The following is a 15,673-nucleotide window of genomic DNA, read 5'->3' as shown; positions in this document are numbered from 1 at the left end:
ATCGTGCAGCCCTAGTAGTGCTACCTAGTAGATTTCAAATGCGTTTTGTCTCATTGCATTTCCAGCTGCAGCTGCGCAGGCACAAGCAGAGGAACGGCGCAGCCAGGCAGGGAACAGCCCAACACCAGCAGCTCCGGCCATCACAACGAAGAGCCAGACCAAGCCGGGTAACAAACATGATCTCACATCTCTGTCTGTCGCTGCAGGGATCCACAAGGGTTTGTTTTCTGCAGACCCAGAATATTACTTCTCTTGATGACACTGAAAATCTAAGTATTACTTAGTATTTACTTAGTAAAATAAAGTAATTTTTATTCACTTGAATTTATAGCGTATAGCATCTTATTTTTCCGTCTTTCAAGAAAGACATTATGGGGAATAAAACACAATAGGTTTCCACTGAAACAATCTTTATTTGTGTAAGAGTTTTTTGTTTTGTTTTTTCGCACTCTTGCTTTGTGACTTCAATGTGTTGTCACATGACTCTACACTTATTAAGGCCATTACACCACTGTAGCATGTCCTCACACACGCCCATGTCTCTGTGTCAATACTATATCAGGTGCGGTGAGCTCATAGCTAAATCTGTAACCTGAGCCTCATGTAAGACCATGCCAGTGGATTATCTGCGCATCGGATACTATTGCAATCTGCCGAGAGCTTTTCATGGCCCAGGAAGTATTCAGATTTCACTTGATACTCTAGTTGTGTAACGTTGTGTTCTGTTATGTTTTTTCAGTCATTGATGGAGCAGCTCTGAGAATAGACGACAAACTTCGAGTGGCCAAAGAGAGGAGAGAAGAGCAGGAAAAGCAACATGGTGACAAAGCAAAATATTTCACACTACAGGTGTTGGCAACCTTAGACGTGCATTCCATCATTGGCACATATAACACAATGACAACACGAAACATTGTGTTTACAAACAGTGAGGTGGTCATTTGCATAATTTATTCATGGTGAGATGGAAGCATCCAAAGAAAAACACAGTACATACAACATTTATTTTGCATGGTGTGATGCACAGTGATTAAAAATAAAAAAGGCCCTCCACGTCAACAAGATTGCCAAATCCTTTACATAGTTAGACATAATTAACTCTTACATTTTAACAAATCGCTGTAACACACCCTGTTTGGTCTGTTCAGCGGCCCGTGAGACTCAGCTCCTGGAGCGAGAGCGCAAGACCCGGCTGCAGGTGGAGCGTCAGATGGAGGAGAGACAAAAGAAGCTTGAAGAGCAGCGCAGGAAGGAGGAACAAAGGAGAGCTGCAGTAGAGGAGAAAAGAAAACAGAAATTAGAGGAAGAAAAGGTAAACTGTCTGTTTGTTGCCCACGTTTTGTGTTTTTTGAAAGAATTGAATAATTGTATTCAGTAGGGGTGGGTGATATACTGGTAGACACGATAAACTGGTAGACATTTGTCAACCAGTAGAGACTATCGTCTCTGGCAGTAAGCATTGCAGTTTAAAAATAAATGATTTTAAACCATAGAAGCTAAATAAGTAAGGAAAGAGAACTCATTTTGGTTCATGCGCACGCTGTCTGAGAGAGTGTTTCTGAGTGCTGTCTGAGAGACGCGCGCACATTAAACTGTTGCTCATAAAACGTGTGAGTACTTAACTGAGATCTTTTGACCGCATTATTGTGAGTATCTTCATATAAATAGTAATTTATGTCATATTTCCATATCAGTTGATATCAATATTTATTTACCAGAGTAAGCTACCTTTAAATTTAGGGCCCCTTGAAATCCATTTTATTTTTCCCTAAATTCTGTTTTTCATTTGTTTTGTTTTCTGGATTCCATAAAGTTTTATGATTTAATCATCAAAAATGGTGTGTAATTAAATTAATTAATAAAACTTTAACAATATAATCAATCTTTTAAAATGTAATCAAATGAAAATATAACAATTAATTTACAACAAAACATTGCTTTTTTATCAAATAAGATGCTGCACAACAGAATTGTATACATTAAAACATGGGTGAAAAATATCATTGTATATTTAAAAAATAAGTATATTACTAACAATACTTAATTACATTTTAGTATACAATAGTAATATATTTAATAATTTCTTCGAGTTAAACCAGACTTTTATTTTGACATTTTGTCGTGAAAATCTTTCAGTTTCAGCGTGTATTTGACCGTAGTTTTTCTCAAATGAAAAGGTAAAAAGTTTGTGAGTTCAGTCTTAGAAGCAGCTCTGGAGATGAAGTTCATGTGTTCATGCCTTCATATATTGGGACTCAGATACTGAAAACACAGTGAGCGCCACAAAAACATGGAAATCCAAACTTTTGAATGGGTGGTATACATGAACCTCCTACTGCAATATCACAATGCCAAAGAGGCTTTTCCTAAAGGCTGTATAATCCTATACACAGTGTAATATTTTAAAGCCATGCTAAATGCCAAGTTTGAACCCAAAACTGCCTAATTATACAGGACACCCTTAAGATTGGAAATGTCAGTGATTTTAATGCCCTGCTTGTTATTTGTTGGTGTGATTGCATCATTAACACTCTTAAATGAATGAAATGAAACCGGTGATTTTGTTAGCCTTGCAGTCACACAGCAGGAGCCGTGTGCACTATTCAGTATCTGACATGCAAAAGAGCCTGGAATCATGGACTTTTTATTTTAGCATTGACACCCACACCTTTGCCACGGGCCACTGCTGCACAGCTCAGAGGACGTAGCATGGCTCCATTTGTCTAACAAAGTGTGTGTGTGTGTGTTGTGTGCGTAGGAACACTATGAGGCTGTGATGAGACGTACCCTGGAGCGCAGCCAGCGAGTAGAACAGAGACAGAAGAGATGGTCCTGGGGTGGACTTTCAGACTCTGACAACAAAAATGGTACGAGTGCTTTTCCTAAATGTGAAAACATCAGAAGCACCTGATAATACATTTAAGAGCCTTTGTTCACTGATTGTCCCACAGTCTGCCCAAGTGGGTTTATAAATCTATGAAATCTATAAATCTATGACTTCTAAATCTATGAAAAATCATCTTTTGACAATCTTTATTGCTCTGAATTGATGTTAAAGGTAAAGTGTGAAATTTTTGCATCACTAGCTACATCAAATTTGCAAAAAATAATGCCTCAAACGCACATATGTCATTGGTCAAATTACACACTTCACCTTTTACAAGTCATGTTTGTTTGTTGATCTGTGATTTTACGCAACACTACTTGGGGAAATCTCATGTTGTCAGCTGCGTTTTTCCACTTCTCTCACTCTCTCCATGGAGAGAGAGTCCGTTTCCAATAGCGACCTGTCTGTCCCTGCCCCTCCCACAGGACAGAGTGACAGTGGCTCCAGCTCCTCCCTGATTGCTATAGTAATCTCCCCTGCTTCTCCAGCCTCCAAGCCACCCAGGAATCAGACGTCACAAGGTGGTTTATACTGTTTGCCTGCCCATGGCGTGACTTGACAAAAAAAACTTGCCCACTCATCCTCTTTGCTCATATGTGCACTAATCTGACTGGGGCTGTACTTGCTGTTTTTTCATTCACTCACTTTTCTTCACTTGCCAGGGATTGTAACAAAGAGTGTTTTCTCCAAAGCACCTTTGGTTCCTGGGATGCATGTCACTTCAAGTTTTATCGGATTTTCCCCCTTTTTGTTGTAATGACTGTTTGAATGTTTACTAACATTGTGTTATGTCTGCCTTTTAAGGTTCGCTGCAGTTAGAAATTTTGCACAATACTTATCATTTATAATTGATCCCATTATTTATATATATATATATATATATATACATATATACACATATACATTCTAAAATGTTATTTATGTGCATGTTATGACTACAGGTATAGCTGTTCTTAAATTTGCATACTCTAATTTTGTCTGTCCAGGTGTTACCCCATCCTTAAAATGTAGATGAACCAGCTTGTATTAGAGTAATTAACAATAGCTTAGCACGTGCAAACCCCTGTAACTCTAATTCCAGTCCCTGTCTGTCTCTGTCTGTGTGTGTAATTACCCTCCCCTGTAGATAAGCGCTCTTCCTCTACTACGAACCTGAAACATACTGACTCAGTCATCAGCAAGCGTCTCTCCTCATCCTCAGCCACCCTCATTAATTCTCCTGATAAAAGTAAGTGTCCTCCCTGCCCTCTCCTGCCTTTTCCTTATCCTTTTGATACATGAGCATGAGTACATGCTCGTTAATGCTGGTCATGTGTACTAAGCAGATTTAATGACAAGTCATGTCTCACACAGGTGCCTCTCCCTGTGGTTCACTTGGTGATTTTCATTTTATAATGTTATTTAAATGCAAATACAGCATTGTTTGTGTTTGAATGGGCCATAAGTCTTTTTGCCATCTCGGCAGCTTATGATTCTTGCCGACATGCTGTTTCTCCCCACAGTTTCCTTTTCCTCTAACAGGAGCAGCCAGCCATGTCTCAGGCGGTTTCAAAACAGACACTGTTTATGTTGGAGTCACCTCTTCATTTCCTTCTGTGCTGGCACATTTTAGTGTGGTGCCAAAAAAAGTTTAAGGTTTTAGATCACTTTTGTGTTGATTTTAGATTTGTGTGTATGTGTGTGTTTTATCTATGAAGTCTGTCTTCAGTCCCTCCAGAGTGAAACCTATGTTCTCGATTCAGGAGCTGAGCTCTTTTTTGTCTCTCAGGTGCGAAGCGGAGAAGTTCCTCTTTGAACCGGTTGCCTAGCAATGGTCCTCAGGCCTGTAAAGAAGCTCATAAGCAGCCTCAGGTGGAAAAGACAGGTGCCAAACTACCAGTGCTTTTAAAGGATTAGACGGAAATTAAAATTTACTTTATTTACTCACCCTCATGTCTTGCTCAACCTTTATTATTTTCTTCTGTGAAATACAAAAGAAATAATTTACACGTTTTTTTGCCCCATTCAATTATTTGAATGTGGGCTGGAGCTTTCAAGCTTAAAGAAAGGAACATTAGCACCATGAAAGTATCAGTAATTTCTTTTAATTTCTTCTTTTGTTTTCCAAAGAAGAAAGAAAGTAATATGGGTTTGAAGCGGTGAGTAATATGATGATAATATGATGGGTGAACTATCCCTTTAACATATTTCTGCACACAGCCCAGAGAACAATGAACAATCTCAGGATCTCCTACATCATTTTTTTTTTATGAAATAAAGGGTGTTAGCCTTTATCTGCTTACTTTAGCTCGGCAGTTTGCACATTGTCATTCTGAAAATCTATTTTCTATGCAAATATGCATTTAAGGAGGCATAGTCAATGAGCTTGCACAGACATTCGTAAGCATGCACCTCTTAAACATTTACAGTCACTATTCTCTAAATCCACTGAAACCTACTGTAAATAGAATCACAATTATAAAGCAGATTCTAGCTGCATTGTCCTCATCAAATACGCATTTCCTCATTCACCGCAAATGGCACTTGAAAGCTGAGACAGAAGAGGCCCTGCTTCCTGGTTGATTCTAACGCTGCCCTGTCCACTCTGTCTGTAGGCCCAATCCCGAAGAAGCGAAGCTCCTCCCTCTCTCGAGTGGGGGCTAAAACAAAGCCCGTCACCAAACCAGACATATCCACTGCAGATGAATCAGGTGCTTAAGTCCCAACCGGGACATTTCACATGTGCCTGTTCGCCGTTTACTAATAAATAAGCGCAAACCTTTTTCGCTTCTATGGTCCATCTTGCTCTTGTTTGATCTGCAGCCAGCAAACCATGACATTGTGTTAAAAAGTTTGTTTGGGGGTGGGGGGGGGGCATGGGGTTTAAAGCATTAGTTTGTGGTCATAAACGTGCTCCGTCACTCTCTCTTCGTTCTTTGCTTGATTTGCCCTTCTACTCGTGCATTAAATCATCATGCATCCAGAACATAACCATCCGCAAATGTTGATGCTCTTTTGTCCATAGATCGGTTTGTGCTTGCTGCTGCCTTGAGCTTAACATTTCCTTATTGCTTCGTTCTCTCAGGGAGTTCGCGCTAACTGACCTACTCACCAGGAATGCGCTCTTTGTGTATGTTAATACAATGTGTTTTTGTTCATGTGAACATTGTGTTGTTTTTCTTCCCATATGACTTCAATCAATGAGTTTGGCCACTGGTGCCATGTCTGTTTTCAGTGTGTGTGAGAGTGTCTGTTGCAGAGTGTTGACTGGTTTTACAGGAAGGCTTTTTCTTGTGCTATATTTATTTCTAGATATCATGTTTGCAGGACATTTTTAAACTCCTGGTTATATAGCAATTCTTGAAAACTCAATGACTTGTATTGTGTTGTTAAGGACCATTTTAGAGTTTGCCAACCAGTGCATACTTGTTTAGGTGGACACCGGCTTTCTCTATTCTGAAAGCACTTCCTCATTTCTGAGTTCACTTAGCCACATCATCAAAAGCTTCAGAGCCTCAAGCTCTCTCCATAACTAATAGTGAATCATAACAGTGCCATGGGGAAAAGAGAATTAATGGATCATTTAAAAGAGACATAAGCCCCCGGTTTCAAAAACCAGGGTAAGCTAGTCCCAGACTAAAACGAATGTTTGAGCTGTTTTAACTGAAATGAAATAGCACTGACATATCTTAAAATAAGTCAGGCCCATTGTTTTGTCTCAAGATGCACAACTGTAATGCTATTTTTTTTCTATGGCATGTTTATAAAATCTACTTAAATGTCCTAATTGGAGTATGGCCTAATTCTGGTTTAATCTAAGCCCTGTCTGTGAAACCAGGCCTAAGCTTTTAGAATCAGAATCAGAATGATTTGACCTTTATTGCCAGGTATGTTTACACATACAAGGAAGTTGTCTTGGTGTCAGAAGCTTCTACTGCACATACAGAATGACAGCGACAAGACACATATAATAAAAATATATAGAAATATAAAACTACACAATATACAAAATAGATAATAGACAATTGTTACAGTCTAACAAACACTGTACATACACATATTGTCTATTTTGTATATTACTCCTTCATATTTCTGTTTTTCCCAACTGAATTTGTAACTCGAGTTACAAACAGATTTCATGACAGCAAGAGCTTTTTGAGCCTTTTAGCATGTTCTGCCACAGTTTTGCAGTGTACAAACTGTATCAAATTAGTTAAATATTTGTTTTCCCTACATTCTGTAAAACTGCAATGGAGACCAGACTGAAATCAAATGCTGACCTTTTCTTAATACTAAATTTTGATGTATACCTCAAATTTAAAAAGCCTGACTGCAAGCATTTGACTCGTCTGATGGATCTCAAAAAGCTCTTCAAGTTACTCTTTAGTCCTGGCTTTATGTCCCCCTTTTTTTTGTTTTCACCTCCACTTCCACAGCCCTGGTCCTGCTCCCAATCACCTCACCCATATCCCACTAATATTATTTTTGTCTCTCCAGCATTGAGAGTCTCACCTTGATTGCATCAGCCGTCCACTGTTTACGTTTGAACCACAATCACTTTTCTCTTTGGTTTTTGTGTTAATTCTTGCATTTTAAATCACATTGGTGTCATTCCTCTCTCCTTCCTTCTTTGTGTTTATTTCTCAACCTCTTTTTTTCTTTTCCCTTTTGTCTGCTCTGTTTTCCGTGTCTGTTTGGGCACATCGTGTCTATAGCTCGCCGCTCGTTGGCTGCCCCCGTGGACAGCGGTGTCCTCAGTCGGCTGCTCACACCCACCCAGGCCTCACTAGCTAGAAGCAAGAGTGCCGTGGCCCTGTCTGCCGAAGGAGGCGATACCCAAGGTAACACTAGAGAGAAAGGGAGACCCAGCTCGTACCAGAAACCTCCACTTGTGTGTAGATATAAGACGCTCTGCAGGGGTGCTTGGTTGGCGTGTTATATTGGGCATGCTGCAGTTTTTTAATGTGGCTTGAATCACATGCATCAAGTTTTACACACACATAAACAAATTTGGCAATGTTAAATTTACAGGCTTAGCAGTCTTTTCTAGAGATGCACAGAAATGTTTTATCATTGCACTTTTTTACCAAAATGCCATTTAATTGTTTTATGTCCGTCGAAAGGATAAATGTACTGGAACATGTAACTGTTATGTTAACCAAAGCAGTGTGCACGAGAATTGAATGTGGATACCATCTGACTATCGGAAATAAGATAGCATTTACAGTTGACGAGGCACGTGCACCTTCTTTGCGTGATTCACATAGAGAAATCCAGACAGATAAGCATATCTGCACAACAATGCCATAATGTATACAGATGAACAAAATACTCTATTATATATTAGTTCAAGCATTCGATGTCTGAAGTCACACGAAAGTTTTCATTTCGGTGCATCACTAGTCTTTACCCTTGTCTCAATCTCTAAAAGACACACACATGCACACGTCAACATTTGCAAGGTGTTCCAGGGCTATTGCTGAGGGATCTTTTGTAAGCCGATTAGCCGAGCGGTTCTGTGTGTGAGAGGGAATGAGTGGAGTGAATCTGCGCCCTGCTGTTGCTACTTCAATCCCCCGCTGATCCACACACGGTCCCTGCAGACCAGCAGCATCACCCTACAGGTTCCCAGCAACCTGTAAAGGCTGAAGTTCATATATGTAACTTGTTTGACAGGGTTTGATGTTGACAAGATGCTATCAGCATTGCTGAGTCTGATAGTATCTGAACTGCATTATTGGTTTCTTAATATAGACCAAGAGATGATTATGAATCAGCAGCTTATGGATCAATTAACTTTGAAGGCTTTCCATGATGCTAACAGTCAGAGTTAATTACAATGGGTGGAGATTATCCCAGAAATCTCACTGTCACAGCAGACCCAGGTCAGTCCTTACTGCTCACCTCACTTCACCTCGGCTTCACCAACAGATACTGGGCATCCCTTGATCAGTTACCATCTCTATAGAGCACAACGAGGGCCAACCGCATTTTCATGGCTTTGATTTCAAAAGTATTTTTCCCATTTGTTTTCTTGACGGGGATTTTTTTTTATTCTAAGCCATTAACTAAATCAACCAGTTTAAAGATGAAGCACAACTTTTAAAAACTTGGATTTGAAGGAAAAAAGTATTTGAAGACTGAAAAAACAAAGGTACAAGCAATCGTGCCAGAATTATGGTTTAATATGAAACCATTTACTTATTATCAGTCATTTATAACTATAATGCTCTAGTGTATTTGGTACAATTTACATTTCCATAGTAACAGTGACTTCTCTGGTTGTCTGTTTAGGACTCATGAGTAGTGTTGTTCATTGAGAATTTAGCTAATAAACTTTTCTTTTTTTTAAATATTCAAAATCACTCTGACTTTTCTGCAGAAACATGCGATTGCTTGGCAACCTCAAAGCTCATCATAGGTCTGTGTTGAGAGATATGTTATTGACAATTTCTCTATGGAGAAAGTAATGGGATTTTTACTTTGGGAACCGACCGTGGGATGTGCTCCTAGGACTGTCACTAGGGAGGTGAATTTCAACAGTTGTATGTGAATGTTGTAGATGTTGAAAAGGTGTTTTAACATTAGATTTGGAATTATGTAGATGTTATGCTGTGTGATGTCCTATATGTGGCTATAAGGGGAGAATGAGTGAGTGAATGTTGTTCAATTTACGATATTTTTAAGCTGACTAAAACTGCAGCATAAAATGCTTGCTTGGTGTAGACGGAGGTGTGCTTTAGCGTATTGGTGACCAGTGTGTTGTCTGTCCAAGATGATGTCTGTCCCCTGCCATGTTTCTTTCTCTCACATCCACCAATCCACCAGTCTTCCTGAGGCCATCAGTGCTTATCAGTTCCCCATCAACCAGTATGGCTGATCTAACATACACCAATGTTTTCTGCTTGTATCATCCCTCTCCCCTTTTCTCGTTCTCTTTATATCTCCCTCTTTCTGTCCCTACCTCTACCTTTGCTTTGCTCACCCACTCGGCTGCTTGTGACGTCCCTTCCCTGCTGTTCCTGGCTGTGCACCACTGACTGTGTCCTTTACCAGAGTCTCACCTGTGTCCTCGTTCAGCATCTGCCAGCCCCATGCAGCCCCCGGCCCACGGAGCCCTACGCAGTCGCAGCAGCGACCGAAAGAAAGGCCCGCCTACTTCTGTGTCTGCGGATGCCATCTCCAGTATGACACAGGTGAGCAGATGATTCAAACTTCTACTTTGAAATACTTTTTCTTTTTTTTTCATCTCAAATGGAAATGTGTTTGTAGAGTTGGTCCTAGCAAATCGTAAGAAATTGTTACATTTTCATTTAAAAAAATGTTTTTGAAAGAAGTCTCTTATACTCACCATGGCTGCATTTATTTAATAAAAAAAAATTGTTTTCAAAACAGTGATACTGTGAAATATATTTACAATTTAAAAGAAAAGAACCGTTTTCTATGTAAGTATATATTAATATGTAATTTTGCTTTTTACTTTGTAAATGTCTTGCTGACACTTTTGATCAATTTAACGCATCCTCACTGAATAAAGGATTAATTTATTTTAGTTTATTTTAAATCTTACTGACCCCAAACTTTTGAACAGTAGTGTACTTTGCAATGAATAATTTTATCAAATTAGAAAAATACTAAATTGATGCATTTTCACTAGTGTTTCAAATATTTAGACCACACAAAGACAATTAAAGAAAACTTTGCTTTTAATTTATTACTTATTGCTCACTTTTTTCGATAGCTACTACATCAAAAACTAATAGCCTAACTGATAAAGTTGACACAATATTTAAAACAAGTGAACAAGTAAATCATTATTTAAAACAAGTGAACAGTCAGTAATAAAATAAGAACAAATACACAAATTACAAGCAGAGATGAATACTAAATAACAAAGTTACAAAGTCTAACAGTAGTATTCAGGTACAGAAATTAATAATTATGCCTAAATGTAAATTAACACTATTTGTTCACTGTATTATAAATTAAATAAAGTTTTAAATATAGTTTCATCTTTGTTAAAGCTGTACTTTGTTTTATTAATATTAATGACACAGACAACAGTATATATATATATATATATATTAGGTGTGTGCTGTCACTTTAAGACCGGCTGCAAAGACCGAAAAAACTAATCAACATCCGTTTCTTTCTCAACTGTTCACATGACATTAACAAGAGAATACTTGTCGAGACAGCCATTTAGATGGGTATTTTGACTATTTTGTGTGTATGTGTCTGTTCAAGGGCAAGGAAACGCAAAAGAGGAATCAATTCGGTGTCCGAACACTGTCTGAAACGCTCCTCAAAAGAGTAACCTAATGTTTTTGCCATATAACCAATGAGTTATTTAGGTAGCATGTTATAAATTTGTCAAACATTTAAGTAACTTACTCAGCCTCATCAGGGTTGTCTTCAAACTGCTGGTTCATTATGAGCGAAGTTGACACTACGCTGCACAGGTGACCCTCCGACGTGATCCATGGTCTCCCGAGACTGGCGGATACCCTACATTCAGATATGAACTACATGTGACCGTCTGATCCCTCATATAGAGGTTTAGAAATGCCCACATCAGTGATTCATTCAGACAGTTAATTTGTAGCGCTGCCCTGCATATAATGAACGCTAAGCGAGCTTGAGTGTGTGTGTCCCAGAGAGAAAGGAGGGCTTGCATTGGCATATTAACTGGAGAAATGTAAATTGAAACTGACATGTTTCCCTCTGATGGTCATGCCGTGCTGTAACTTCTCCAATGGCTTGGCCTTATAGCTCACTAAATCTGATTTGCTTGATAGTCATTTGAAGAGTTTGTCTAGAGTCAGAGTTTGAAACATGGTGACTCACTCCTAGCTGCTATACGTTGTTCATGTGGAAGGTTTTCCAGTAAAAGACATCTTCATATATGAGCCTGTCCCACATTTAGTGCATTTGTCACATTGACAGCCTGAGCACGTGGACAGAAGATTAAAAATAGATCGAAAGGACATGTTTACTCCGGTCTTGTTCAGATTGATGATAGCAGTGAAATCCTAGCTGCAATTGAGTGATATATACACCATGCTTTGATTTAGGCTGAACAGTGATTGATGATCACTATAGTGAGCAAAGTGCCTTTCAATAGTCTCATACCACAACATTTCAATTGTAAAATTTGTTTTAGGGTTTTGCTCATTTTGTCCTGTTTTTGCATTTGTAAAAGCTGAAAGGTGAGGAGAAGCGTTTCACGTCACCAGTAGGAAAACGCCCTGCCTCGCCCTCCAGTCGTCACCGATCCCCGTCTCCTGCTCCCGCTGCTAACACCACCTCAAGAGCGCCCTCACCTGGAGCAGCCAAGTAAGACCCCTGAGATCAGTTTTAGCCTGCATTGGTTTCACTCTAAACTGATTTCAGACCTGTTCAGTCTGCTGCTCAAATTGAATCTCCCATTGTCTATAGTACAAGCCCATATTTTTAATTTCTCTTTGAATTTGTCTCCTTCAGGCAGAGTCCACGCTTCCGCCCTCCTTCCCCCAGTGGCTTGAAACAGCGTCCTCCATCCCCTCAGCCCTCTGCCGCATCCAAACCTCCACCCATCCAGAAACCTGCTCTAACCCCCACCGGCCCGCCCACCCTTCGCAGGAGGGATTCCAAGCCAAAAGATATGTCTCCCATTATGCCTGTCGCCCCACAGTCTCCAGAAACCAGCACAACACCCACACCCACACCCATACCAACACCCAAGACCAAAGAGGGTGAGTGAACTCAAATACCCAAGTATTGAGAAAGAGAGAGATGAAAATGTAAGGGGAATTTTAAAATTGTGATTTCCATGTCTGGAGATTTCATTGAAATGTTAAATTAAATCTAAAAACTTGGTTGTGGGCGGCCACTACAGAGTTCTTTTAGCACAAATTTCTTGTTTCAATTCTCTGATTGGTGGATATGTCTTAGCAGAATCATGGTTAATGCCGTTTCCTTTCATGAATTTTGCTGTTAACCGTGTTGTTGTTTTTTTGCTGTTTTTTTTAAAGAAGCTGAAATAATGAGAACTGATGGATTTAATTAAAGCATTTACCATTGATTAACAACCATGTAGCTCACAGTACGTCTGTCTTTAAATGCTTAAGTTATTGTTAAAAATCAATTCCCCTATAGATATGGAGTAAATGAATGGGATTTTTACTTTTAGAACTCAATAGAAATAGTTGCAGTAACATTTCTTTTAGGATCAATGGGAGATTTTTAAACTTTGATGATAAATTTAAAACGTGTAAAGTTTATCAACAATGTGTAATGTGTGACATCATGTAAGGCTAAAATATCTGCTAAACAAAGTTTGAATGAAGCATTTAGAGTTAATTATTAATTGTAAAAAGTCAGTGTGAAGTATTTCAGTACAGTACTGCTTTTCAAGCTCTGCAATTCATGTTCCTTTCAATACATATTTCAATACTAGATCCTCTGCCAAGTGTTGTAGGAATGACTTTAAAAGAGATTTGTTTCATTATATACTGTTCAATAGCTTTGAAAAAGCTTCAGTTTAACCACTTCCTGTCTTGCCAAATGTCTGGCTAAAACAAAGCCTTTGAGTTATTACAGCAGCAAACCAGCACAGTTTGTTTGATGAATTGTATTCTTAGATACGTACTATCAAGGTCAAGTTCTGCTGGGATTACTGAGTTTGTAGACAGTGCCAAGCTAGTTCATCCATGAGACACAGCGCCCTCTGCTGGAAACATATGACTAATCATGTCTTTAAGAGGCACTTCGCCTCTCTTTCAGTTCATTTTATTGTGTATTACTAAAACAGCTGAGGTCATGTTGCATTCTGGATGTTAATATGTATAATATATGTGTGTGTTTTCAGAATCCAATTCCAAGGCCAACGCAGGAACCAACTCAGCCGCTGAGGCTTCCAAGATCCTGGCGGAGAACCGTCGTCTGGCACGCGAACAGAAGGAGAAAGAAGAGCAACTCCGCATACAGAAAGAAGAAGAGGAGCGGTGTGTTTCTTAACGGCTTCCAAATATACTGGCCTAATAATATAATATTATTATCTTGAACCCCCGTTTAATCCGAAAAACCAGAACAAACACACTGGCATATGTTTGTAGTCATATTCTTGTTTTTCTTGTTTGTAAGAGCAGGTTTGTTATGCAGTCATTAAGCTGAAGCGAACACTGCATCAGTTAAAACTATTTACCTTTGAAGTGCCAAAGGCCCTGAGGTATCGTGTCTCAACAGGCTGAGGAAAGAGGAGGAGAAGCGTCTGGCAGAGGAGGAGCGCTTGAGGCGCGCAGAGGAGGAGAAGAGGCTTGCGGAGGAGAGGAAGCGAGAAGAGGAGGAGCAGGCTCGTATAGCAGAGGAGGAGAGACAGCAGACAGAGCTAGAGGAGCAGCAAAGACAGGTTGAGGAACAGAAAGAGGTTAGTTGACTCTCCCATTGCACAGAATCCATGATAGAGATGTTGATTTTTCATTTGAATAATTGATTTCTTGCTCATCCAATGGCAGCGTGAGGAGGCTGAAGCAAAGGCCCTAGTGGAGGCAGAAAAGCAGCGTATAGAGAGAGCACTCATTATGCAAAAGAACCAACAGGAGCGCATGGAGAGAAAGAAGGTGGACACTATCACATGACTCTGACATTTACACAGTACGCATTAATGGTAGCAGCTGTAGATTAAAGAATCATACAAGTTGCTTGAATATTTTGTCTCAATCTGCAGAGAATTGAAGAAATTATGAAGAGAACCAGAAAAACAGACCAAATGGATTATAAGGCAAGTTTAACAGCTTTTATTTCATAGCACACGGCTCATTATTATTTAGTGTTGAGGCATGATGTCTCTGTCTGCATCATTTCCATTCCCAAAAAGTTACTTATGTTTTGTGTGTGTTCTCTCAGAGTAATGATGATGAGAGAGACATTCCTGATGAAAATGGAGAGGAGACTGAGGACCAAATAAACTGTGAAGATAAGGGTCAGTATCTTTATGCCAGAACTGGCAGAATATTGCTTTATTGGCAACAACAGTGAGTTTATTTGTAGCGGATGAATGATGTTTCGCAAACAAGCAAGTGAGAAGTGACAGGCGAATTGCTGAAATTAAATTGAACGCTTATTTTACACAATATTTACTAAATAAGCAAATTCAACAAGGCAGCCAAGTGTTTAAAATCTCGAAATTTTGGCCAGGTTAATCGGTCACAATTTGGAGGATAGAGCTTCATTATATAGGACAAAATTGCTATTGCTTTATTTGGTTTTTCTATATTGATAATCATAATTATATCTATATTGTTATTAAAAAAAAACTTTTGTTTGCAACACATTTATGAACACTTCTCAATACAGATTTGCTGGAAGGGGTGGCGAATTATGCGTTCCAAAATGCATATTTTAATTGTCCCAACCTCTCGGCACGAAGAGATGAAGTTCATATGAAGCCGCATTTATCGCAAACAAAATGATGAGCTGAATGCTTGTAAATGCGCTTCACTCTGAAACACGCAATTACAGCATTCGCATTTTGATAATCTCACTAGGCCTTATTACACTCACGATCGATATATTGTGTAGCTCTAATGTAGGATGGAATAGCTCATCTGCCTCATTACATTTCAGAGAATCAGGCTGTTGAGTCAGAGCAGAGTGCCAATGAGACAGAGCCGTCAGACTCTCAGGAGCATTACATGCCTGTGGAGGAGCCAGATGTTAGTATGAACAGACAAACAGATGTGGATAATAAGGAGAACAGCAATGGACCAAGCACAGAAGATCCCTCAGTGGACAGGTAAAAAAACAACCTCTTTTACTCTAGTTTTA

The 15,673-nt window shown here is 39.3% G+C and overlaps 1 protein-coding gene across 24 annotated transcripts in view; it reads left to right on the top strand.

The window, feature by feature from the left end:
- map7d3 (MAP7 domain containing 3) overlaps positions 1-15,673 on the top strand; it is a 30,789-nt gene that overhangs the window by 12,029 nt on the left and 3,087 nt on the right. For 2 of the 24 annotated variants that reach the window (XM_077236185.1, XM_077236183.1), the window contains exons 2-19: positions 66-167; positions 740-820; positions 1,149-1,312; positions 2,759-2,867; positions 3,313-3,408; positions 4,014-4,115; positions 4,656-4,751; positions 5,482-5,577; positions 7,582-7,707; positions 9,947-10,062; positions 12,069-12,202; positions 12,350-12,600; positions 13,716-13,851; positions 14,093-14,273; positions 14,362-14,466; positions 14,574-14,627; positions 14,753-14,828; positions 15,473-15,641. In XM_077236185.1, the coding sequence (XP_077092300.1) occupies positions 66-167; positions 740-820; positions 1,149-1,312; positions 2,759-2,867; positions 3,313-3,408; positions 4,014-4,115; positions 4,656-4,751; positions 5,482-5,577; positions 7,582-7,707; positions 9,947-10,062; positions 12,069-12,202; positions 12,350-12,600; positions 13,716-13,851; positions 14,093-14,273; positions 14,362-14,466; positions 14,574-14,627; positions 14,753-14,828; positions 15,473-15,641 (2,194 nt within the window). Of the gene's footprint in view, positions 1-65; positions 168-739; positions 821-1,148; positions 1,313-2,758; positions 2,868-3,312; positions 3,409-4,013; positions 4,116-4,655; positions 4,752-5,481; positions 5,578-7,581; positions 7,708-9,922; positions 10,063-12,068; positions 12,203-12,349; positions 12,601-13,715; positions 13,852-14,092; positions 14,274-14,361; positions 14,467-14,573; positions 14,628-14,752; positions 14,829-15,472; positions 15,642-15,673 lie in introns of all 24 variants that reach the window. The other 22 variants (XM_077236182.1, XM_077236180.1, XM_077236189.1 and 19 more) reach the window with 19 other exon arrangements.

The sequence above is a fragment of the Siphateles boraxobius genome, unplaced genomic scaffold (genome assembly GCF_051911475.1).
Source record: "Siphateles boraxobius isolate OS27281-9 unplaced genomic scaffold, OSU_SipBor_1 2, whole genome shotgun sequence".
Lineage (NCBI taxonomy): Eukaryota > Metazoa > Chordata > Actinopteri > Cypriniformes > Leuciscidae > Siphateles > Siphateles boraxobius.
This window is presented reverse-complemented; position numbering and strand designations above follow the sequence as displayed.